Below are 26,213 nucleotides of genomic sequence, written 5' to 3' on the forward strand. Positions count from 1 at the left end.
CAAGCATGCATGCTGTTCAAAGCCCTCAAATTTAGGAAAAGGAAAACTTTCTTCTCAGCTAACTCTTTCAGCTGTGCAGGTGGGAACACAGAACTACAGTGGTTTTAAGCCATCCTTCTTAACATCAAGTCTAACATGGATGAGTACCTACTATGTGGTAAGCACCACACTGAGTCCTTTCCCTACTGTCTATCTCCCAAATGCCTCATGATATTACTGTTATGCTTCTCATTCCTTCATTAACTTATAGAAATCATCAGAGGTTCAGTGGTATCATATTCTCCTCTTGGTTGTTACTCTCTGTGTCTTCTACATAGTTTTCAACTTAGACCACTTGTTTTCTAATATTTTGAATGACAAACATTTAGTTATTATTCTTTATTTTTTGCCATCATGTAATATCACATGTGTGATGGTGGTGAAAAATGCCAGGAGAGTCAGATGCTCTCAAGTTGGAGATACAGGAGATGGTCAGCCATACTATGTTAATGCTGGAAAACAAACTCAAGTGCTCTAGAAGAACATTGAGCTGTTAACCACTGAGTAATCTCTCTCCAGCCCCTTGAATGTTAATCTTAATTCTATTACTATCCCAAGGACCCTTGAGTCACGTCTTTGACTTTCAAAGTTTCTCAGAGAACAAGAGACTCTAATGTTTACTGGATTGATGTTTCCCATGCTTGCTCCTCCTAGTGTGTTCCATTATGTTTAGTAAGAATACATTCTGTAAACTTGCTTATGTTATAAAATCCACAGATTATTGAAAAATAGCTTTCGAATTTTAAGAAGACTCGCTGTAATTTGTATAGTTGATTATTACCTCCAGATATTTTTCCCTTGGAGTTTCAGGACACTGAAGAATAATAGGAAATAGAGGTATTTTAAGGAGACTAATATTTACAAAAATATTTCAATAAATACAAAAATTTAGTAGAATGAAAACTCAACCCAAAATTAAGAATCCACTCTAATGATAATTTGGCATTGAAGTAAAATTATAAATGATGCCAAGCAAAGCAAGGCAGCCTTGTCCTAATGAAGTACTTCAATTCCAATCTGTAGTTGGCCCTCTCTGAGCAATACTGAAGCAGAAAAGCTTAAAACAGGGCTACAGAGAGGGCTCCACAGTTAAGAACAGGTGCTAATCTAGCACAGGATCTAAGCTTTTAGTTCCTAGCAGCTACATCTGATGGCTCACTGCCACCAAGTTTAGAGGAGCTAATACCCTCTTCTGCCCAATGTGAGCACATTCAATAATATTCCCATACTCCCATGTGCACACACACACACACACACACACACACACTCACTCACACAATTAAAACAAATACATTTTTGGTTTAAAGTCACTACAACAATGAGATAACTTTCAACTCCTCACTCATCAATTATAGACGGTAATCTATATGGCTGCCTCTCTGGCATATTAGCACTATACATTTTTACCCACCCCAACATTAGGACTCTTACTCTATTTCACGAGTTTATCTAGTTAGAAAGGCATAGAATATGCTGCTTGCATTCCTTCTGGGAGAAGGCCTTTGGGGAAATTTTTATACACTATCTCTTTTTGCCTTTGAATGATATTGTCAGTCATGATTCTCAGAAGCAAAATCACAACAATCTCAAATCAAGATAAAGAAATGAGGCTTTAGACCCGAGTAGGCTGGACAGAGAGCCTATCATTTTTCCCCTTGCTGAATTCCCTGAGTAAAGGGCCTGGCCACAGTGTTGGCAAAGAGCAAAAACAGCACTAGGGACTGGAATCACACGGGAAACCCAGGCTGTGCTAATACACTGTATTTGGGAAATGAATAACCCTGACAGAACTCAGGATCAACTCTTGGGACTTTCCAGCACAACAGCCTTGAGGGCCTACACTTCTTGTTATTTCTTAGTAATAAAAAAAATTAATTTACTCTTTGAATTCTTTATACATTCCTGTAAGCATTGTAGTTTGATGGTAGCTGTCTATCAGGGACCTCTTTGCAACTCCCCCTTATGCTCCCTAGGCTATCTCCATGCCAACTGCAAGTTCTCCCTTTTGTTATTAAGAGTCCTGAGACCTGTTAGTGCTGTCCAAACGAACATGGGTGTGTGGCCATACACTCCTGTGCAGGCAACCTACCACAGCTATGTCCCCAGAGAAGAATGACTCTACCTCACTGAGGGTTGCCACACCCACTCCAGTGGAATCTGCATGAAAAGTCCAAAAGCTTGGTTGTGGTCCTGAGGCACAAAGTTTCATGGAAACTTGTCTCCTGGAAAGTCTCTGGCATCCCATAAACAGATATGCTCCAGATTTGTCCTTGCAATAGTCAGTGAATGGTCCCGCCTGCTTTCCTTCAGTATTGTTTTACAATAGGTAACCCCAAGGAATGATTTGACAAATATCTAAATTAGATTGGACATTGCTTCCTGGACTTGTCCATGTCCCAATGTCCTAGGTGGTCCATTTGCTGTCCCTGGGCTTGGAATTTAGTAAGAATGTTATTTATTCAGACGAATTGCTTCCAGTATTGAAAGAGAGATAGTGAAAGAAATCAGGCATTATAATCTACTAGAGTTAGAAATTTCAGGACAAGTAAGTATCAAAGTAAGTTTAGAATTCTTATTATAGCTATGTATGTCAGACTACATTACTTAATAGAAGAAAGTTGGTGGGCTCCTCTGGTAAATGGAGGTCCCCCACAAAATCACTTAGTATAACAGCTGTGTCACTCCCACATAAAGGAATTTACAATGGTTTAGGAAGAAGATTGGGCTGTGGTTTTAAAAGGAACTAGAGTATTGCATTATTCATGAAAAGGTTAGCAAGTGCTAAACTCCCAAGTACATACTTTCACTAGCCCAGAATAGCATAGCTAGGTATTTACTAAAAGCTGGCTGGTGGTGGGTTAAACCATAAATTAGAATTAGATCTATGGCTTGGGCATGAAATCCCTTGGCCCTGGAGCTTAAAGACCTCACACCTGGCTTTTAAGAATGAGCTGACCTAGACTGCCTCATCCATGGATCCATCACATATACAACCAGCAAACCCAGACACTATCTAATATGCCAGAAAGATTTTGCTGATAGAACCTTGATATAGCTCTCTCTTGTGAGGCTATGCCAGTGCCTGGCAAATACAGAAGTGGATGCTCACAGTCATCTATTGGATGGAACACAGGACCCCCAATGGAGAAGCTAGAGAAAGTACACAAGGAGCTAAAGGGGTCTGCAACCCTATAGGAGGAACAACAATATGAACTAACCAGTACCCTCCAGAGCTCATGTCTCTAGCTGCATATGTAGCAGAGGATGGCGTAGTTGGCCATCAATGGGAGGAGAAGCCCTTGGTCTTGTAAAGATCATATGCTCCGGTACAGGGAAATGCCAGGGCCAAAAAGCAGCAGTGAGTGGGTTGGAGAACAAGGTGTGGGGAGGGTATGGGGGATTTGGGGATAGCATTTGAGATGTAAATAAAGAAAATATCTAATAAAAATATTAAATATTAAAAAAAGAATGAGCTAACCTTAGATAGGGCTGACTTTGTCTCAGTTGTTACATTGCCTGATTCCTGCCAGTCTTTATATATGAATTCTTCCGTTTTATATAAAGAGTAATTTAGCATCGGGTAACCTCAACATACCTTGGCTGATGTGTCACCTAACTTCCTTATGTTCTTCTGTGCTGTAAGTCTGATGCTCCCTTTGAGAAATTACATTCAGATATAACACTCCCTTGCGTCCATGTCTGTTTGTCATTTTCGCAGACTCCTTGTCCACTTGAGTACTGGGACCTTGAATTCTCCCAGGGGTTGAGGGACCAACTAAGTCCAGTCTGTGGCAGAGGGGCTTTTGAGCTGTGTGTGAATGTTACCACAGGACCAAGTAGCAGGTGGGAACTAGATGTAGCAAGAGTTGTGTTCCTGCATGTGTGTTCCTGTGACCTGGGGGGTAGACAGTAGTAATCAGAAACAAAGCAGAAAATAGGAAAAAGTGATCGGGGAGTGTGAGGACTTTAAACAAGAGAATACTCAAAAGGATAGAAAGTTAGAGTGTGGTTTGTTTGGGTTGAACAAAGGTGGTTTTGCTGAGTTTGCCTTCGCTTCATGATGGCTTCTTAACTGCTGGAATCCTCTCTTACTCATCTGCAAAATGAGCTTTAATGGCTGGAGTTTGCATCTCTTTCAAGTTTCAAACTTTCCCTCTTCAGTGAACTTAACTCTTCTTAGAGACATAGCTGAGAGACCAGGCAAAAAGAGGAGAATAATCTAGAGTAAAATTTAAACTTAGGTTATATACATACATTGTATCCAACAAGCTAAAAAGCCCTCAGAGAAAAGAAAATTAAAACACATGAACAATGGAAACAAGACAGAACAGTTAAGCAGTTGCAGATTTGGGATCTGCCGGAGGCTGCATAAAGAAATAGACAGCAAGAGCCTTGGTGTGGATTTCACACCTGACCATGAAGCTGATGAGAAGGGAAGCCAGGCTTCTGGAGAAGGCATTCGTGAACGGATGTAATCAAATGATTATGACATGCGTGCCCACTTGCTAATATTAATATGACACCTCCGAGATGCCTAGGAGACAACAGTGTGTGTGGTTTTCAGTGTCACTGCACCCTGGGCTGATGACAAGTGTGAAAGTTGGTGTGTGGGTGCCCCAGGCTGGACCAACAATCACTTGAGAAGCCCTGTTTCTCTTATCAGGTCATTTCATACCAAAACCAGCATTTTCATTCTTCATTGACTTTATGCCACAGATCAATGGAAAACTTCTTTTTTTTTTTTTCCTGAGCCTCTTTCAGGCTCATCTTGATGGTATGCTTGTCCTTCCTACCCTCACCTAAGGGTGGTCTTGACTCCAAATGACTAGCTCAGTGAAACCCACATGGGTATAGATGTGAGCTCATGTACCATACAATCACACAGGAAAGAAAAACAGACCATGGCAAATGAATAAAAAGACAAAGATCCAGGGAAAGGCCACAGCCATGAGGGAAGAACTTTTAAGGTTTATGGTCATATTTCCTGGTGTGTGTGTGTGTGTGTGTGTGTGTGTGCATGCACACATGTGCACATGTATGTATCCATATGCATGAGGAGACTACAGGTTTGGTGGCTTCTTAATTCCTCTCCATTTTTTTTTTTTTTGTTGAATCAGGATTTCTTACTGAACCTGCAGATCCCTTATTCAGCCCGGGAGATTCTCCAGTGTTACACATATCAGTCTTGCAATTCCCCATGGAACTGACAGACCCAGAACTGGGAATCCAGACTCAGAACATCACGCTTGCAGTCACCTCTTAACCCACTAAGCCACCTCCCCAGCTCCCACTGATGATGCTACTAATTAAAATGGAGTTTTAGTTGGCCACCATGAGATTAAACCAATCTTGGGTGTCTACACTCACACATTACCATAACAAAAGGACCAGTCTTGGTTATCAAGGAAACTCAGGAAACAATGATGAAAGAATTCAGGAACAGACAAAGTATGTCTTCCATGATGCCTGACTTATTTGACATAGTCTCTAGGGGAATTCTCCAACAAAGACAAGAAAAGTTGCTGGAGCTGGGTCAGGAGCAGCCAGCCAGCACAAACTGGACTCCATGTTTTCTTACGTTGTTTTTAAGAAAGAGACTACATGCAGTTGGGTTAAGAGGTAGTTGAGGGAGAAGCTCGGAATAGATGAGGAGAGGAAGGGCAAAATTATGTACATATATTGCATCTAATTTTCAAAAACCAATCAAAAACATTGCTTTTTTATTAAAAAAGGGAAAATACATGCTACTAAAGACAAGTCAATTGTGAATTACCTTTAGATTTAAAATTCTATATTTATAAAACTTATGTTAAAATGAGGCAAAAGAACCTGGGTTAGGGCATGTGTATTATGTGTGAGGACTGATTCTGGCTCAACGTGTTGGTGGGATTGCAATATAGTCCAACCACTCTGGAAATCAGTCTGGCAGTTTTTCAGAACATTGGTCATAGTACTACCTGAGGATCCAGCTATACCACTTCTGGATATATACCCAGAAGATGGTCTAACATATAACAAGGACACATGCTCCACTATGTTCATAGAAGCCTTATTTATAATAGTCAGAAGCTGGAAATAACCCAGATGTCCCTCAACAGAAGAATGGATACAGAAAATGTGGTACATATGCATAATGGAGTACTATGCACCAGTTAAAAACAATGACATAAAATCCACAGTAAATGGAACTAGAAAATATCATCCTAACCAAAAAGAAAAAAGGAAAAAAGAAAATATCATCCTAAGTGAGGTAACCCAGACACAAAAGAACACACATGGTATGTACTCACTAATAAGTAGATACTAGCCCTAAAGCTCACAGTGCATATGATACAATCTACAGACCATATGGAGCATAGGAGGAAAGAAGATCAGGGGTGGATACTTCAGTCTTGCACTGAGGGAAGAACAGGATGATTGTGGGAAATGGAAGGAGAAGGATACAGGGAAGGAGAAAGGAGGAGGAGGAGGAGGAGGAGGAGGAGGGAAAAGAGGAGGAAGAGGGAGAGGAGGAGGTGAAGGAGGAGGAGGAGGAAATAATGGTGGCAGTATCAGAATCAGGAGGAGACTTGAGAGAGGTAGACAGGGGTCAGGAAATCAAATAAAAATAGGTACCAGGGGGCATGAGGAACTGGAGATAGCACTGATGGGTCCCAGACACCAGGGAAACATGAAGATCCCAGAACCCAATAGGATTGACTTTAGCTATATTGCACAGAGAAGAGGGAGCTAGAACCTGTGGAGACCACCTCCAGTAGACAAGCACAGCCCCCAGTCAAGGGATGGAACCACCCACCCAGATCAATGGGAGTAGGGCAGGAGGAGGGTAGAGGGGGCTTTGGGGATAGCATTTGAAATGCAAATGAAGAAAATATCTAATAAAAATTTTAACCCAGAAAATTTTCTGTCCAAAGGAAGAACAGGGACAAAAAAATTAAATGAAGACTGAAGGAAAGGCCAACAGGGGAACGGCTCCACCTGAGCATTATGTCTGCAGATACCAAATCCAACACTGTTGCTGTGGTCAAGAGGTGCTTGTGGACAGGAACCAAGTGTAGCAGTTTATAGGGAGGTCTGTCCAGCAACTGATCAGTACAGATGTGTATGCTTGGAGGCAACCATCAGACTGAGCTCAGGGAACCTGGTGGGGGAGCTGGGAGGACTGGAGGAGCAGAGGGGGATTGTAACCCCGTTGGAAGAACAACATAGGTTGGGCTGACCACCCAGTTCTCCCAGAGACTAGACCACCAACCAAGGAGTGTACCTAAAGGGATCTTTGGCTCCAGACACATATGTAGCAGAGGATGGCCTTGCCCAACAGCAGTGGGAGGGGAGGCCCTTGGTCCTGAGGAGGTTTGGTGCCCCAGAGTAGGAGGATACTGGAACGGTGGGGCAAGAGAGTGTGGGTAGGTGTGGGAACACTCTCATACTGGCAAAAGGGCAGGGGAGAACACATGTGGGATGGGGGTGGTGGTGGAGAGGTAATCAGGAAGTGGGATATCATGGGATGGGGAGGTTAATGGAGGGGGTAACCAGAAAGTGAGATGTAAATGAATGGAATGATTAAAAAATTAAAAAACAAAAAAGACAAAATAGAAAATTCTATTTTGGCCAGAGTGTTAAATGCAAGTTGTTTTTAACTTAGGATAATAACAATATTCTTAAATTTTTAATCAAGTCCATATCCCCATCAAATATATTTAGACTATTTCATTTTATGTGTATAGATGTATTGTTTGTACACTTGTGTCATGTGTATGTCTGGTGACCACAGGCATCAGAAGATTAATTTCCTGAACTGGAATTATAGAGTGTTTTGAGTGTCCATGTGGGTGCTGGGAATAGAATCTGCGTTCACTGGAAGAACAGCAAGCGCTCTGAACTAGTGAACCATCTCTCCAGACCCTATATTCCCCCTTTTAGACACCTCTTATAGCATATACATTTAAGTTCAGCAGAACCACAGATGGATACTTTACATGTTGCAGTGTTTGGGTAACTCTAGCATGCATATGATGGACATCTGGCAATTAAATAAAAATGGAAATGTGTGACATAAGCAACTACTTCTTAGAGTGTTTTTAAAATGTCTGAAAACAAAGGAAATAATAGCTAGTGTCTACTGAGCATTTGGTTGGGCTTCTAATACACCACATTATATTGATGAAGATAAAAAGATCAATTGTAATTCCTATTACACATTTAAAAACTGAGGCACTCTCAGCTTTAAAAATGTATCCTTAGTCAAGTGTTTAAAGATAGCACAGTGGTTTGTTGCCCTAAAACTATTTAACCACTCAGAAACCTACTGTAGTTACTATCTGGGTGGGATGCTTTGCTTATCATCTGCCTGCATATCTAGCTTCTTTTGGTTCAATATTTACATACCAAGGAAAGACACCACACTAACGGCCACTCTAAATTTAAGATGCAGAGGTCAGTTTGAAGAAACAAAATGTGTGAGCTAATGTAATATGTTACTTAAAATAATAAAATGAATCTACTCAGTGGCAATACTGCTTGACATTTTGCCTAGAAGGGAATCAGACCACCACGATAAACACCTGTGGCAAAGCTGTTTCCTTGTAAGTTAATGTGCACACCTGCCACTCTCCTCTGCCATCAGCCTCTGGTTTATATTCCTGATAAGGAAGAGCTCTGCTACTTCCCTGACCAGTCACAGCAGCGTTAAGTCTGATGGCTCTCCTCTTCTTTTCCTTTATTTTTTCTTCCTTGTTTATTTTTTGGTGGGAGGGGAGACAAGGCTGGAGAAATGGCTCAGAAGTTAAGAGACCTTGCTATTCTTTCAGAAGATAGAAGTTTTGTTCCCCACATTCATGTCAGGCAGGTCACAATGTCCCGTCACTCCAGTTCCACTTCATAGCCTTCAGGGTCACATGAACCACAAGTGCACACACATCCACAAATGAAAATGAAACATTTTATATTTGTTTAATGATGTTATGAAAAGAGATGATTAGTTGATTTTAGGTGAAGAATGAAAAAGATAAATGTGGACTTTTAAATTGTTATATTTGTAGAAAATGATAGATGAATTCCTAGATATGATGTCCATAACCATTTAAGTGGAATGCATCTATCTTGGCAAAATGTGAGGGGTTCTAACAAGTAATTGTTTTTAGAGGAACTATCAAGACACTAACCAAATGTGGGTTCAGTATAATGACACTGTTTGGGAGCTTGACACAGAAAGATCTAAATCTTAACAGAGCTAAATGCAAGGACCTAGCTCAATACACAAACAAACAGACAAACAGGAACCAAGGAAGACTCCAACAATGCATTAAATGACATTCATTCTTTATGGACAAGTAAACAGGAAGGCAAAATCAAAGCCATTTCACATAAAAAAATCAAAGCTCTAAGTGAATTTTAATTTTAATTCAGTGTTCTATTTGTCTAGCACACATGGAGACCAATAGTAATTTGTCCATTCACCAGGAAACAGCATTATAGAAAAAAATCACTGAGTTCAAATTACAGAGGATAGATAAGTCTTTGTTCTTTTTTCCATTAAAATAATTCATTTAGAGTCACATCATTATATTTCTCTTTTGTCAATTTTGACAATTTAAAAGTGAAAATAATTATACTCAGTATTTGTTTTCTATCACAGCTGTAACAAATCACTATGACCTTGCTGAACTGACCCATAAGAACCTACTCTCTCACAGTTCCTGGGTCTGACATGAGTTCCCTGTCCAAGCCCAAGTAGCCTCGGAGTTGTATTTCCTTTTGGACCCAACAGTGGAAAGGCATAATCCTGTCTTGCTGGGTTTGCTGGCTGAATTCAGAGCAGGTCACAGGGCTATCTGCACACCTTGCTTAGCTGAGGACCAACCCCAGCTTGTTAGGTACCTGCATTCCCTGTCTCACAGCTCCTTCACCACTCAAGGCAGAGGCTGTGGGTAGAGTACTTTACCCTCCTCATCTTGATCATCACTCTTATGTCCCACTGTCTCCTTATGACCTGTGCTTCTAAGGACTGCTGAACATACACATGGAATTCAGAACAGTCTCCTTGCCCGCCCACAGCATTTCCTTTTGCCACAGGAATTAAAATATCCATTGGTTCTGAGAATTAGGGTGTGCACGTCTTTGAAAAACATATAGTTCAACACAATATAGAGAACAACAAACCAAGATCTAAACTAATAAACAGTATACATTCCACTGCTCTCTTTATGATACTGATTTCAGAGATGCCCGGCCCTGCTTTCCCCTGCCTTCTACTTGTGAATTTTTTGACATTCTTGACTTGGCTTCGTTCACTAAGAATTTCAGGGACTGGTGTGATGGCTCAGTGCTAAGGAGCATTTGCTGCTACTGAAGATGACAGGAGTTCAATTTCCAAAACTCACAGCTCACAACTACCTGTTCCAGCTCCAATGAATATGATCTGATCCCTCTTCTGGCTTCTGCAGATACCTTCCAGTAACCACATGTGTGAGTGCACACACAGGCGTGTGCACACACACATATAAAAATAAATATTTTAAGAAAGAATTTGGAAATAAACACACACATACACACACACACACTCATACACATATATAAACAATAGAGATATAATTTCAACCAATGAAATTTATCTAAAATCAATAGCCTTCTAAGATTTTTTCTTGAAATCCGTTTAGAAGATATTTCTCTGTTCAAACTTCGCCAGCATATTTACAAACAAAACAATATGTTTTAAAATGTATTCTTCTATGAAAAGAATAACATCTCACAATTAAACAAGATGTTCCTGTATCAAACTTGCTCAGAAAGCAATAACCTAAAATTTCATTTTTTTTCCTAATTTATTAACTGAAGGCACTTTGAGGCAGATAGGGAGCTAGGCCCAAGTATGTTTAACACAGTATTAAGTGCTTATTTCTTTACCTTCTTAATTTTTTAAAAATGAATTTTTAAAAATTCTTGGGATTAGTGCCATAGTTGTAGAAATTGGAACTTGACAAAATCACAGGCTAAACAAAGATACTTCATGAGAGTTTAGAAGGTGACAGGACCCTGGGGCTTTTTCTCAAAGTGACTTTGATGTGAAGATGGAGGTTGTCATGATGGGTCTCTCCTGACCACCTGGCCAGCTCAGACTCCTCTCCCCTTTCCCGGGGCACTGATAAAATCCAAGAACATATAAGGAGCAGCTTCCTTGCTTTGGTGCTTACCATCAGTGGCTTTTCTTAGTTCTGAAGAAGAACCAACTACTCAGACTAAGTGTAATCCACACAAATGGACTTCTGTGGCAGAAACGAAGCACTACCAATATTTAATAGGAATGGCCAAAGGAGGGGAAGAGGAATGCTTAACCTATCCCATTGACTGAGGTCAGGATTTCAAGGAGCCTTACAAGCTCTTTTAAACGGAGCATTCAAATGTTGATGAGATGTTAGAAAACAATAAGGAATCTTGTAGCCATGACAGAGATGCAGGAAAAATAAATAACAACTGGTGAGAATTGAACCAAAGTCTCTGCACCTTAAGTGTGCATCCTAATAGTGGGCTGCATTCTCAGGTTCCAGGGCTTCAATCAGCGCTACTGCATAGGAAATGGAAAAACAATTTAAAAGCAGAAGAGTGAGGGCAGAAAATTATAGAGTGTGGCATGAGCAGTAATGTCAACTCTGATAAGATTTCCGAATACACTGCCAGTGGCGGCAGAGATAGTTGGGAGGCAGAGCCTGCCAGGATGCTTTGGGAGATGGTGAGATACACATCTTTATATGACAAGCACTTAGATACAAAGTGACTGAACAGAAGGAAACAGACAGATAGTGGCAATATGACAGAATAGATACTCAAGAAGAAAAGTGTGGAGGCTAAATGTAAAACTATAGCAATCAGGACACAATGACAGACTCAACAATCACCTCCCAGACCATAGCAATCCAGCCCAGAGAAGAGGATCAGGATTGTACTACATGTACTGCCTGTGGGAGGCAAAGAGAAAGGGCACATGGCCTGGGAGAGAAGACAGAATATAAATACTACTTCATCTAAAGAAAAAAGTTGAGATGAATCATAAACTTGAATGTGAAAAAATTCTGACTAAATAATATTCCTATACAAGAAGACAGATATATACAAAAAATAGTGAAATATCTTCTAAGTAGAGGGTCAAAATAACTTGTTAAAGTATACAATGGAAGGAAATACACTGTAAAAAGTATTGTTGAATCTTATACAACAAGCAATGTTGTTTTGGAAAAAGATAATGAAATTACTCATGCTGATGAGAAAAGAGCACAAAATAATTAATCAAATTTTCACTTCCCATCCTGGAGCTAGTATGAAGTTGCTGCTCAACTCTGGGACAGCTTGTGGTTAGCAGTTATTCACTGTTATTCAAAGGCTGGACACAGTGCTCACTGCTCTACACAAAACATTCCACATGGCAGCTCTGCATGCCTGGAAGGTGATCCCTCATTGAAGGTGGTGCATGGATGTGTCATGCATGACTGTGTAGTCTTTCAAATGCTCTTCAGTAAACATTTGTTCCACTAGCTACTTTCCTTGTTAGTGTCACAAAACACGTGATAAAAGCAACTTAAGGAAAGTTTAATTTTGATTCCTGGATCACAGCCAGGAACTTGAGTTGCTGTCTTAGTTTGGGTTTTATTATTGTTAAGGGATACCATGACCCCGGCAACTCTTCTAAAGGAAAACATTTAATTGAGGCTGGTTTACAGTTTCAGAGGTTTAGCCCATGGTCCTTATGGTGGGAAGCACTGCATCATGAAGGCAGACATGGCGCTGGAGAAGGAGCTGGGAGTTTATCTTGAACTGTAGGCAGCCAAAGGAGACTGCCAGTCAAGTAGGAGGAGCTTGAAGATATGAGAAGTCAAAGCCTGCTCCCACAGTGACACACTCCCTCCAACAAGGCCACACCTATTCCAACAATGTTATAACTCCTAATAGTGTCATTGCCTAACGGCCAAAGAGTCAAACACCGGAATCTATGGGAGCCATTCCAATTCAAACCACCAAGATAACCACTTGCATCTAGCAGATAAAGGATGCTGGACTCTGTTGCCTTCCTCCTTTTTTCTCTTCTTATTCAATATGGGGCTCTAAGTGCTACTCACATTCAAGCATGGTCTTTTTTCTTCATTTAAAACTCTGAAAAAAAAAACCTAACCGAAATGCCCTGAGGTGTATTTTCTAGGTGATTCCAAATGCAGTTAAGTTGACAAGACGAACTATCCAAACAACTGGCAAACAACTGAATCTGTGAAAATGTATCATGTAAAATATACTAGTGGCCTGGAGATAGCGCAGTGGTTAAGCATGTGTACTGCAGGCTTCATGCATGTAGCCACAGATATTTACATATAACTAGGTGGAAAAACAAATCTTAAAACAAAGCAGTAGTAGAAGAAAAGGGCATAATAACCCTCTGAAACACAGAAACTAAATTAAACTGAGGTTCTGCCCTTTAAAACAGCAAATGTATTCAACTTTGAGTGATACAATGAAGCAGAATTGTCATAAATACATGAAAAGCCCTGCTGAGCTGGCAACACCTTTAAATGCCACTTCCTGCTGCACATGAGAACTAAGTGGATTTGTAGATTACATGGGGGAGGAAAATATTACTGTTATTTTAAAACTCCAAAGTAATCAGTATTTTAAAATAAAACATGCACTTTCTATAACAATTTAGAAATAATAAAGATAAATTTTCCACAAATAATATTATGTTATCCTCCCAAATTGCTAATTACTTGTTATTCATAACACATATTAATAGCATGTATAAATGAGGTTCACCGTGATCTTCTTTGTCATTTGTCTTAATTAGAGCTTCTATTGCTATGCTAAAGAACATGATTAAAAGCAACTTGGGAAGGAGAGAGTTTACTTTAAATTACAGTTCCTCATCATAATCCGTCACTGAAGGTAGTCAGGGCAGGAACTCACTCAAACAGGGCAGGAAACTAGAGGCAGGAGCTGATGCAGATGCAGAAGCCATGAAGCAGTGCTGCTTCATGGCTTGTTTCTCAGAATCGTTCAGCTTGCTTTCTAATAGCAGGGACCCCTTGCCCAGGGATGGCAATGGCCCACTTCAATCACTAATTAAGAAAGTACAAGACAGGCTTGCCCATAGGACTCTCTGATGGGGGCATTTACTCAGTGAAGGGTTCTTCTTCCCAAATGCTTATGTCAAGTTGGCACACAATTAGCTAGCACATCATTTTTTCAAGCCAGATCATTTTTATTATTTTATTTAGATTTTATTTTTATTTACCTGTGTATGTGTAGCTTGAGTGAATATCTGTCATAGTAAAACCTCCTGGCACTGGAGCTATGAGCCTCCTGACTTGAATGCTAACAACTGGTCTCACGGCCTCTGCAAAAACAAAGATTCTTAACTAGTAAGATATCCTTCACTCCCAAGCCTGACACAAACTCTCCTAGTCTCCCTCGAGTGTCATGCATCTCCACATTTCTATTAGCATTATAAAATCTCACAAATTTTGACACCTACATGAAAATCATATCTACATCTTAGGGGATAAAATTATGAATTTTAACCATATGTGTGTACATAAATCATAAGTAACTTTTGTATAGACAATATATTGAAATTTTATAATACTGTCATTGTTTTAATGAATAAAGGAGGCACGAAACATTCTGAAGCCTGTTCTGCGTGATAGGCAATGATGAAAACATGAATATATATATACACATACATACATACATATATATATATATATATATACATACATATATATATATATATCCAATTATAAGAACTTTTAGATTGGCATAATAACTGTACACTAACACATACTTAAATCAAGTGAACTGTGGTTCTCCCCTAAAATATGCAAATTAAACTTCATGGAGAACAAAGAGAAAAATAACACACAGGTACAAGCTTAAAGACATAGAACCCACATGAAGACATGATAGCTAAGTTTCACACTGTCACTTTCAGGCACATGGGTAATGTGTTCACAGTGAACTGGAAATTACATTGCAGACATTCTATAGCTGTTTATTTTTATAAATGGTACATAATAAAGTAATTGACTTGGGAAAACAATTTCTGCACTTCTTCACTTATGAATATAATAATGCAATTTATATTTAAGATCTGAATAAAAGTAATTTGTGTGTGTGTGTGTGTGTATGCGTGCATACAAGCATTGCCTGCAGAGTCCAGGCCAGACAGGGCATCAGATGCCCTGGAGCTGAAGTTACTAGCTATTATGTGAGGCAGTGTTGGAGCTGGGAACAAACCAGGCAATCTTAGCATACAATACATGGTCTTAGTTGCTGAGTGATCTCTCAGAACTTTACAAGTTATTTAAAAGGCATGTTAGATGCACAGGGCCTTTGACATGAACTGTATAAATAACTAGGAGTTTTACAATAGACTCAATGCTCAGTGAAGATACAAGTTCAAGGTTTAAGAGAAAACCACCCTAAAATTGCATGGTACCATCTAGCAATAAAGATATTGCTACTAAGCTTTATTTTAAATGCACTAATACTTAATCTCCTGAGCAACATGAGAGCCAACTAAAGTAAAACTAAAGAAGAGATTTTGCTTTCTTTTTACTATTTTTGAATGAATTATGCAAATGTATTCTCTAAAAAAGAGATGTATAAGTAACATTGAGAGCACATACCTAGATTACTGACTCTTCATATTAATAGACATTGAAGTAACAGTGACACAAAGTAATGGGAGAAAACGATTCCCAAAGAAGTGCCTTTTGTTAAAGTAAAAAGATACACCTTTTTGTTGAGTTGCTTCCTCTCTTCAGATAAATGGTTGGATATTAGCAAAGCAAGACAGCTGGTGGCTTCAAAATGCCTTCATTGGTGACTTAGTGCATTAATACGGCCACTGCTGACAAACACTGTCCATAACTTGAAAGTGTGTTCAGAGACTAATTGTGACAAACTTTCTTCCTGTGCTCGAATTTTTTTTAAAGAAAAAAGAAAGAAAGAAAAGTCCAGCCAGTGACTCCTAGGTAAGCCCAATATAGAAACTGCGTAGTTACAGAAAAGAAAGTCTGATGGAAGAGTGCAGACCTTACATGTCAAGCCCCTCACTAGCCCCTTCCTATTGTTCTCTTTTGGTGCTCACAGCTGAACTAAGAGACATTTATGGTTCCTGTATATTTGGAAATCATTTGATTGAGGTTCAACAATAGTCAGTTGCCTGGCTAGGTCTCGTTTCTACTGCCAGGGTTCAAGCACAGATTTTTTTGTAGTCAAAAACTGACACTTTATCGCTATAGTTCATATAGACTATTGATTTGTTGTACAAAGACTTTCTGCTATCCCTGTCCATGTCCCTCATACATAGAGCTTCCTGGTAACAAGTGTTGATACCCTGAAGCTGGATAAAGATCATGGCATTGGACATTTGTTAGCCCCGAAGATACGGGGCCCCTGAGAATTGTAGATGCTCCTGTCCCTTCATACTTTGGATGGATTGGAAAGGAATCTCTCATACAGACAGTGGCACATCATCCCTACAAACAGCACCATTACAATTAGGTGTATCTGTAAAATATACTCTTCTCATTTTGTTAAACAAGAGCAGCCAGTTATATCCCATGACAAGATTATCTCTGCCAGAAAACAACCAGAAATACCCTACGTATGTAACTTTGAATCTGAAAGTGCTTCTTCCAAAGTGCTGCATGTAATTGGACACAATTTAAAAGGAAAACCTTGATCTGAAATTTTTTTCTTCCAGGGTATGGCATCAATTCTTCCCTATGTTTCCTCAAGGAATTCTTGATGAGGTGCTGTGCTAGATCAAATTACTAAGAGCACCCATTGATTAAGGGTTTCTAAAAATTCCTGGTGGGTAATTCAACAATTTCCAGACCATGGAGCAGAACCCAATTCTCTAAAATTTCAAAAGTCCTGCCATCATGGAAAACTCCCACTTTGGAACTTGGGAGCCGACTCAGTGGGTGTGGTGCTTTCTGCATCCCTGTAAGTGCCAGGTACTATGGCACAATGCTGTATCCCCACTACTAAGGAGTGGAAACAAAAGGCTATCTCCTTAGAGCTTACTGTCCAGCCTGTCTAATAATATCAGCTTCAGTGAAAGACCTTGCCCCAAAAAGCAACACACACACACACACAACGACATAAAACAGCCTATAGCCATCATCATATCAGGCTGGGCATTTTATTACCTTTTTGTATTTGTAAGGCTTCTTGCCCTGTTTGTTTTCTTTTTTAACCATAGCATTTCATTTTATTTTCTATTTTTCTTTTATTAAAAAATAATCATGAGTTCATGTGTGAGTTATAAGAAGTCTGACTTGTTTCTCTGGGAACATCAGTCTGTAGTTGAACCTGCAGAAGAACACACCACTAAAATAAGTCCAAGCTCACACACTAACCCATTTCACTCTGGCTTCTGTTTATAGGGAGTGAGCAGGACTTGGACTGGATACATGTTATACTTTAAGGTCTTCCACTTTTCAGACTGAATTCTTCTGTAGATGGGGCCTTTAAAGAAGGAGGAGCTTGAGAACAAACCCTGGCACTTGTTAGCCATATGTACATGGATTCCCAGCTTAGCCCAGAGTTCTGGGAAACAGGACTATGTGAAACAATATGTTCTTGCTAACATAGAACTAATGTCCTACTGTGGCTTACAGTGTGAGTATATTCATGCATGTGTAAACACATTGTGTGCGTGCGTGCGTGCGTGCGTGTGTGTGTGTGTGTGTGCAGATGTGGAGTTCAGAAAACTGCTTGTGGGAGTTGACTTTGCTTCCATCTGGTGTGCCCCAAGATTGACCTGAAATTGTCAGTCTTGGCAGCAAACACCTTTACAATCTGCCATGTGGCCATCATACATTTTATATCTTGTACATTTTGACACTTTTTAAAAAAAAATCAAATCTGTTGTTCTGAAGTTAGTATCGTTAAATGTTTTAAAGACTTCTAAAAAAAATTCTTTTTTAAAAGGTAGAAATAGAAATAAAAGACAAATGAACATGCTCTGTGGTGATTAAGAGAAAAAGTAAAGTATAATTTCCCTACTTCATATTTAATTATCACAGAAATAATGAACCATATGTGAAACATTATGCAATGGAAACCAGCAAGACACTTGGCCATAGAATTTGTAATATAATTTTAGTGGACACTTTCACACTTATAAAAGTGTCTCTATTATAAAGGAATTGATGTAAATCAGAGACTTTTACAGTAGATGTGAAAACAGACTCTGCCCTTGTATACTTAGAAGTTTAATTAAACTTTTAAGTGTGTGTGTGTGTGTGTGTCTGTGTGTCTATGTGTCTGTGTGTCTGTGTGTTTATAACTATAGGTACCCAGAGTTGGGAAGAAGGTACAGGATTACCTTGAGATCCATCTACATGACGTAGTGAGCCATCTAAATTAGTTCTAGCAACAGAACTCAGATCCTCTTCAAGAGTAGGACAAATACTCACCCACTGAACCATCTTTCCATCCCCTTATTGTAACCTTAAACTTGAGTCACCAAAGCTAGGGCAAAGAGACATGCCAGAGACACATGTCCCTTCACACCAGCCTGGGCTCCTTTCTTCCACATCCTTGTTTTCAAATAGGTTTAGCTGCTACATTTTCCTTGAAAATAATCAGAGGCAGAAGCTTAATATAAAATCTAAAAAGATCAAAGCAGAGCTGTTTTGGCTGCAGCTGGAGATACACAAGTCTCAGTCACCCTCCCTTCCCCACGCTGTGTTTCCAGGAATCCCTAGAGTTTGGTTGAATACAGTCAGAAACCATCTGCTTTACACCAAGTCATCTCATGAAATTAATGGGGAAAGAAGCCAAGTTTAAAAATGTGAAGAATTAAACATCAATACAAAAGATTTATTATAATTCAATATATAACAGTATGAAAACTCTTCGGGTTAGCTTATGATTAATCACAAAATCAATGGGGCTGAAAATGTGCACCCGAGTGATTGAAAAAGGAGAGCATCAGAGTGTGGCAAGGGTTTCTAGTGACTTATGACATAACAGAAAGAGAGAGGGTCTCACAATATGGACCTCACTGAAATAAGAGGTTAAAGGACAGTAAAGAGGTGAAGGCGTTGAGAGGAAAAAGATGCTGACAAACAAGAAAGAAGATCTCACAGCATCGATGTGGGTAACTCAACTAAGCTCAAAGAGGAGCCTGGGAGACTCAGATGGGCGTAGCCAAATGCAGACATCTGTCAGGGCCCGGTCATTTACAGATAATGAGCTCTGGTTTGCCCCGTAGGCCACAGGGAATGACCAAAGGCTTCTGTGCAAAGAAGTCATATGTTCAAAGTTGTTCAGGGATGTGATTCAGAGGGAGATATGAATATACTCTAGAAAGGGAAGATAGTAGAAAATAGATCAGTCAGGATGTCTGCCTATTTGCTGACTTCCAGCCATGAAAATAATCAAAAAGATAGGGGGTAGATCAATTATCAATAAGCAGTCTCTGAACAGATTTAGAAAGTTACCTGTCACTGCAGATATTTGAAAAAAACATACTCTGGTTAACTACTCTGCATCTTGCAAATGAGTTAAGGATCTCAAAAGATAGTTGAACTATGTGACTTCTAATAATTCTTTCTTAATCTGATGTTCAACATAAAGCACGTACCAGGAAAATAAAAACCTTAAATGACAAAATTTAAAGGTTATCATGGGAGTCATTACAAGAACAATGCTATGACCTCCAAGATAAACCATTCATCTAGTACTGAGCATTCCAAAATAGAAATGGAAAATTCGGCCAACATCTAAAATGCTGTAATAAATAGTTAAAGTCAAAATCCAGCAGCATGGTGCTATACAGTTTTACTTACAACTTATTGAACTTCATTTTTTAGCACTACAAATCAAGGAGATGGCTTAGGTTGAAGGGCTTGCAAAACCACACACCCAGTTAAGGATCTATTGTCAGTTGATAGCTGCTAGACCAGAGGGCATCATTTTTCTCCAGGGGTACAACCCATGGTACCACGCCCATGCTCTAGCAGGAGGCCCTACATCCATGGGCAGCACAAATTGGACTCAACAGATTATAAAACAAAAGAACAGAGCATGTGGTGAGTAGGGAATAAATGTGATCAAATAATATTGTACACATGTACCGAATTCTCAAAAAAATAAATATGAATATACTTATAAGAAAAAAAATGACTTAAGAGGGAAAAAAACGAGGTTGTCTCTGACACTATAAAATACTGCAGAACAGTTTATCATGTAGTCATTAATCCAGCCACATAAACCAAACAGGACACAATCTAGGAAAAAATAACATTTGCTAATAAATGCAACATATACACTTTATATTGTAGATTTATTATATTTTCTCTCTTGCTGGTCTCCTGGGGTCAGCATTTTTTTTCAATTTTCTTTACAACTCAGAATAGTACATAATCTGTGTTTTATTTGAAAGAAAACAGATAATTAATCCATGCCCAATCAGTGCACAATGGACCGTACCTTATTAAATAAACATATAATTTTCTTTTTTAATTTTAATTTTTTATTACATCTTTTCTTTATTTACATTTAAAATGTTAGCCTCTTTCCTAGTTTTCCCTCCAAAAATCCCCTATCCCCTCCCCGACTCACCCTGCTCACCAACCCACCCACACACTCCCACTTCTTAGCCCTGGCATTCCCCTATACTGGGGTTTATAACCTTCACAGGACCAAGGGCCTCTCCTCCCATTGATGACCAACTAGGCCATCCTCTGCTACATATGCAGCTAGAGCCACGAGTCCCACCATATGTTACCCATGGTTGCTGGTTTAATCCCAGGGAGCTCTGGTGGGTACTGGTTAGTTTACATAGTTGTTCCACCTATGGGGCTGTAAACCCCGTTGTCTCCATGGGTCCTTTCTCTAGCTCCTATATTGGGGACCCTGTGCTCCATACAATGGATGGCTGTAAGCATCCACTTCTGTATTTATCAGGCACTGGCAGAGCCTCTCAGGAAACAGCTTTATCAGGCTGTCAGCAAGCACTTGTTGGCATCCACAATATTGTGTGATTTTTGGTGGTTGTTTATGGGATGGATCCCCAGATGGGGCAGTGTCTGGATGGTCATTCCTTCAGTTTCTGTTTCACAATTTCTCTCTGTAACTCCTTCCGTGGGTATTTTGTTCTCCCTTCTAAGAAGGATCAAAGTATCTTCGCTTTGGTCTTCCTTGTTCATGAGTTTCATGTTTTGTAAATTTTATCTTGGGTATTTTGAGCTTCTGGGCTAATATCCACTTATCAGTAAGTGCATATCATGTGTGTTGGTTTTTGAATGAGTTACCTCACTCAGGATAATATCTTCCAGATCCATCCATTTGTTTAAGAATTTTGTAAATTCATTGTTTTTAACAGCTACATAGTACTCCATTGTATAAATGTACCTCATTTTCTGTATCCATTCCTCTGTTGAGGGTCATCTGGGTTCTTTCCAGCTTCTGGCTATTATAAATAGGCTGCTATGAACATAGTTGAACATGTGTCCTTATTACATGCTGGAACATCTTCTATGTATATCCCCAGGAGTGGTATTGCTGGGTCCTCAGGTAGTACTATGTACAATTTTCTGAGGAATTGTCAAACTGATTTCCAAAGTAGTTGTACCAGCTTGCAATCCCACCAGCAATGGAGGAGTGTTTCCTCTTTCTCCACATCCTCATCAGCATCTGCTGTCACCTGAGTTTTTGATCTTAGCCATTCTGACTGGTGTGAGGTGGAATCTCAGGGTTGTTTTGATTTGCATTTGCTGATGAATAAGAATGCTGAACATTTTTGTAGATGTTTCTCAGCCATTCAGTATTCCTCAGTTGATAATTCTTTGTTTAGCTCTGTACCCCATTTTTATAGGGTTATTTGTTTTTCCGGAGTCTAACTTATTGAGTTCTTTGTATATATTGAATATAAGCCCTCTATTGGATTTAGGATTGGTAAAAATCTTTGCTCAGTCTGTTAGTTGCCTTTTTGTCTTATTGACAGTGTCCTTTGCGTTACAGAAGCTTTGCAATGTTATGAGGTCCCATTTGTTATTCTTGATCTTACAGTATAAGTCATTGGTGTTCTGTTCAGGAATTTTCCCCCTGTGCCCATATGTTTGAGAGCCTTCCCTACTTTCTCCTCTATAAAACATATAATTTCCATGTTAAATTTACATCTGTGCTATTCTTAAATGTCATTCCCTGAATATGCCCCAAATGAAACTGATAGACTTCCTTCATCTTCTCCAATTTATTAGTGCTGTATGTATTCTCTGGCTCAATTATTCCAAGAGTTATCTATAGCTACCACCATATTCTCTTTTGTTGATTGGTTATAATCAGCAAATTACACCTACAGGTTCTTAACATAATATAGTACAATCCAATAATTTTAAATATTTACCCTAGGTAGCCCTACAATAAATATCAAATATTTAATTCTGAAAGAGTTTTGATGAAAAGGTGATAATGTGTTATAGTTATTCTAACAGGCTTAGTCTAGCAGACTAGTTTTTAAAGATGTTATGATTGATATTACAGTGTGTGTATGTGTTGAACTGAATGTCTGAGTATGTTTATGTCCATGTGGGTCTAGTATGCTCAGAAGGCAGAAGTGCACAATGGGTTCTCTGGAGGTAATGTTATCAGTGTTTGTGAGACTTCAAGCACAGGTATTAGGAATCAATTTCAGGTCCTTGAAAGAACAGTACTTGTAAAAAATTTGTTAATTTTGTATCCCAATATCTGTCCACTCTCCTCCCAGTCCCCCTCTTACGCTCCTGCTGACATGACTCTCCAGCCCCTCTATCTAATAGACATTTAAAAAAATAAAATCTCTATGAATTTTATAAACCTCTCGGACAATGGCTATAGCTTTTGAAAAGGGCTCGCTGAATAAGGAAGGGCATTTTCTGCACAGATATCACCACCCTTAAGCAGCTATAAAAGCCACATGTTGTTACTGTGAAGAGAGACTTTTCTGAGACGGAGCAGCAGAGATTAGGTGGCAAGCAAATCCTTGGGTGCCTTTTATATCCTATGGTTCTTCTCAAAGAGTGAAACTCTGGTTCTTCAGTATGTGGCATACCTGCACTGCAGAGTCTCTCTGGCTTTATTCTTGCCTACTCTTCTCACAGCCAAGGATAATCACTAAGTCAATTCACCACATTCCTTGGCAGTATTTGTAGCTCATGACTTGCCTGACAGGCTGCTTTCCCACCACTTGGCAGATATACTAAATCCTTCTCTGCTGTCCAGTTGCTATCGCCTTCCATTCCTGTCAATTTCCTTGTTCCTGGATGTGTCTTCCAGTTTGCATTGCCTAAACACTCTCTTCATCTGAGCTGAGGGCTTGTACCTAGTCTTTGGCTTCTTCCCACTCCTGGAATATCTGACCTGGTACCACTATCATGGCCCTTGAAACCCAAGGCCACCTGTTCTCAAACCACTGCTCTAGCAAAGGCTAAAGGCTGAGATATAGTCAAGTTCACCATCCAGCACTTGTCTTTTGACTGGCAGATGTGGATAATGATCAGATGTGTCTAAAATACATATTATTGCCAGAATAAAGTTTTTTTTTAAATCAAGACAACACTAGTTGCCCAGAAAAAGGAGATAAAATACATCAAGCAGAGCGAGGACGACCAATGATAACAACTTTAAAAAATAAGATTTTTAGAAAAGTAAGATTTCATTCAACTAGGCTCCTGAAATGGCAAAGATCTGGAATTACTGGTAAAATTCCCTTCACGGAACAAGTCTCTCTACAAAACTCAGATTTTGTTCTTTAGCAAAATCAATCTCTCTCTCTCTCTCTCTCTCTCTCTCTCTCTCTCTCTCTCTCTCTCTCCCTCCATCTCTCCCTCCCTTTCTCCCTCTCTCTTTCTATTTTCCTGGGTCTGGAAAAATCACTCATCAGTTAAGACCATAAGAACATACACTATCCTTGCCAGTGCATAGTTCACTTGTGCCCAGAGTGTTGATGTGAACGTGTTTCAAAGCCAGGCTATATTTTGAAACAGAATTGGAAAGAGAACCCAAGTTCAGTTTCCAGCATTAATATTGGGCAACTAACAACCGTTTGCAACCTCAAATCCAGGGGAATCTGATGCTCTATTCTGATCCCTGACAGCAATGCACTCACAGGTGTATACCAGCACACAGGCACACAGGCACACAGACACATAATTAAAAATTAAGTAAATGTATTGCGGTTTTAAAAAGGCTCAGCAGTTAAGAGCACTTGCTGCTCTTGCAAAGATTCAAGTTTGATCCTCAGCACATATGTCAGGTGGCTCACAACTGCTGATGCTCACAACTGGATTTTGTGGTGACCTATGGACTTGTGACATGCATACAGATAAGCTTGCACACACACATGAATGAAAATTAAATTAAAAAAATGGAAACAAACAATAAATTTCTTCCTCAGTTTTATATTAAAATATCTGCTTTAGTGAGTCCGTGTCCTTCCTGTGCAATAATAGAAACACAAGTGGTTTCCGCTCATACTTCATTTTCATTTATAATCTGACCAAGGTTGGCCATTTCTTACTTCTCTGTATTTCAATAACTTAGACAAATTATAAGGAAGCAATTTTGGTTTCCACATATTATTTCAGTAAGAATTTTAGCTTCAGGAAGTCTTATAATGATAAGAACTCCAAAGAGAATTCCGTTTCGAAATATAGCCTGGCTTTGAAACTCGTTCACACCAACACTCTGGGCACAAGTGAACTGTGCACTAGCAAGCCAAGCAAGGGAAAAATAATTGCAGGGTTGGGTTTCATTTTTCCCAAACATATTTGCAGTATATTTTATCATCCTCCAATGTTTTCTTTCATTGGAATAACACATTTTGATTGCAGGTTTCTCTGTGTACACAACCAATATTGAGAAAATAAAAGTAAAGAAATATTTTTATGGGCTGGAAGGATGGCTCAGCAGTGAATAACACTGGGTGCTCTTGCAAGATTTAAGTTTAGTTCCCAACACCCTCATTAGGTGGCTCACCTGTAACTCCAGTTGCATGAAATCTGACACCATTTTCTGGCCTTTGTTGGTACCTGCAAGTATGTGGTTTACATACAGACAAATTCAAATAAAAAAAAAATTAAATTAACAGTCAAAGTGTGTCAGTATTTCATCTTCTGGGTTTCTATATATCAGGATTTAATCTCAAATATTTATCATATCTGGCTTCATTGGAAATAAGAGAACCATTCTAGTTAGTAAACTAAAATTCCCATGTTCCTTTAATGAAATTATTCTCTACCTGATCAAAACTCTTTTTCTGTGAATTATGTAGTTATATGTAAGTACACAACCTTTGCTACACACACTTCCTATATGAGAAGGATGGTTCTTTGCAACTTTCATTTCTGAAAGTTGGAAAGGTTAGAAAATACAACCTGGATTAAGATATCAGGATGATTTTTTTTTCATGAAAGATTCATTAAACTGGTGGCTGTCTTCAGAAATTAATTTGAAGACCTTCCTGTACAGCAAGCCCTTGGTGATGCTGTTTTGTTGACAGCCTGATAAGTCTCTTTCAGATCGTCTCCTATTTGCTGCCTCTTTTAACAATGCTACTACCCTTAGTGCTTCCCAAAGCCCCTGCAGAGCTTCACACTCTCCTCACTTTCTGTCTACCTTTTGGGGATGCTTCTTGGACACGAATTCATCTACCTGTCTCACAGCTTCCCCCAGCCCTCACACGCACATCCTCCTCCTTTCTTCTCTGATGTTTGGCTGAGAAATCACCTTTGTTGCGGCTTCATTAACTGTGTTCTAAATTCATATCTGCAATCATCTGCTGGATATTGTATTCAGGAGAACCAAAACATAAGGAAGCCTGATAATAAATCTTGACTCTTTCACTCATTCCTTCTATGCATCAAGGACCAAATGCCAAAACTGCTGTTATTTTTCTAATGAAATTTTACCATGTAGCCCAGTCTAGAACTAGAGATCCTCCTGTCTCCTCTTCACGAATACTGCCATGTAAAGCATGCATCAAACCTTGCTTTTTTTTTTTTTCTCTGTAATGTGCCTCAAATTCTTCCATGAGTTTCTAACTTCCACTAGCGTGTTGTCAGGCTACTGCCACCTCAGTGTCTGTGACAAATAATTCCTTCCTTCCTGGCTCCAGACAAGGTCATCAAGATCCT

At 39.3% G+C, this 26,213-nt stretch overlaps 1 protein-coding gene across 5 annotated transcripts in view; it reads right to left on the reverse strand.

Moving 5' to 3' along the window:
• The window catches only part of Ctnna2 (catenin (cadherin associated protein), alpha 2), a 1,098,179-nt gene that overhangs the window by 1,018,458 nt on the left and 53,508 nt on the right, over positions 1–26,213 (reverse strand). For 3 of the 5 annotated variants that reach the window (XM_011241195.3, NM_145732.2, NM_001109764.1), the window contains exon 2: positions 14,312–14,413. The exons of the other annotated variants lie outside the window; for them this stretch is intronic. In XM_011241195.3, the coding sequence (XP_011239497.1) occupies positions 14,312–14,345 (34 nt within the window). In that variant the 5' untranslated portion in view covers positions 14,346–14,413. The remainder of the gene's footprint in view (positions 1–14,311; positions 14,414–26,213) is intronic. 5 annotated transcript variants of the gene reach the window in all.

This window comes from Mus musculus, chromosome 6, assembly GCF_000001635.26.
Source record: "Mus musculus strain C57BL/6J chromosome 6, GRCm38.p6 C57BL/6J".
NCBI lineage: Eukaryota > Metazoa > Chordata > Mammalia > Rodentia > Muridae > Mus > Mus musculus.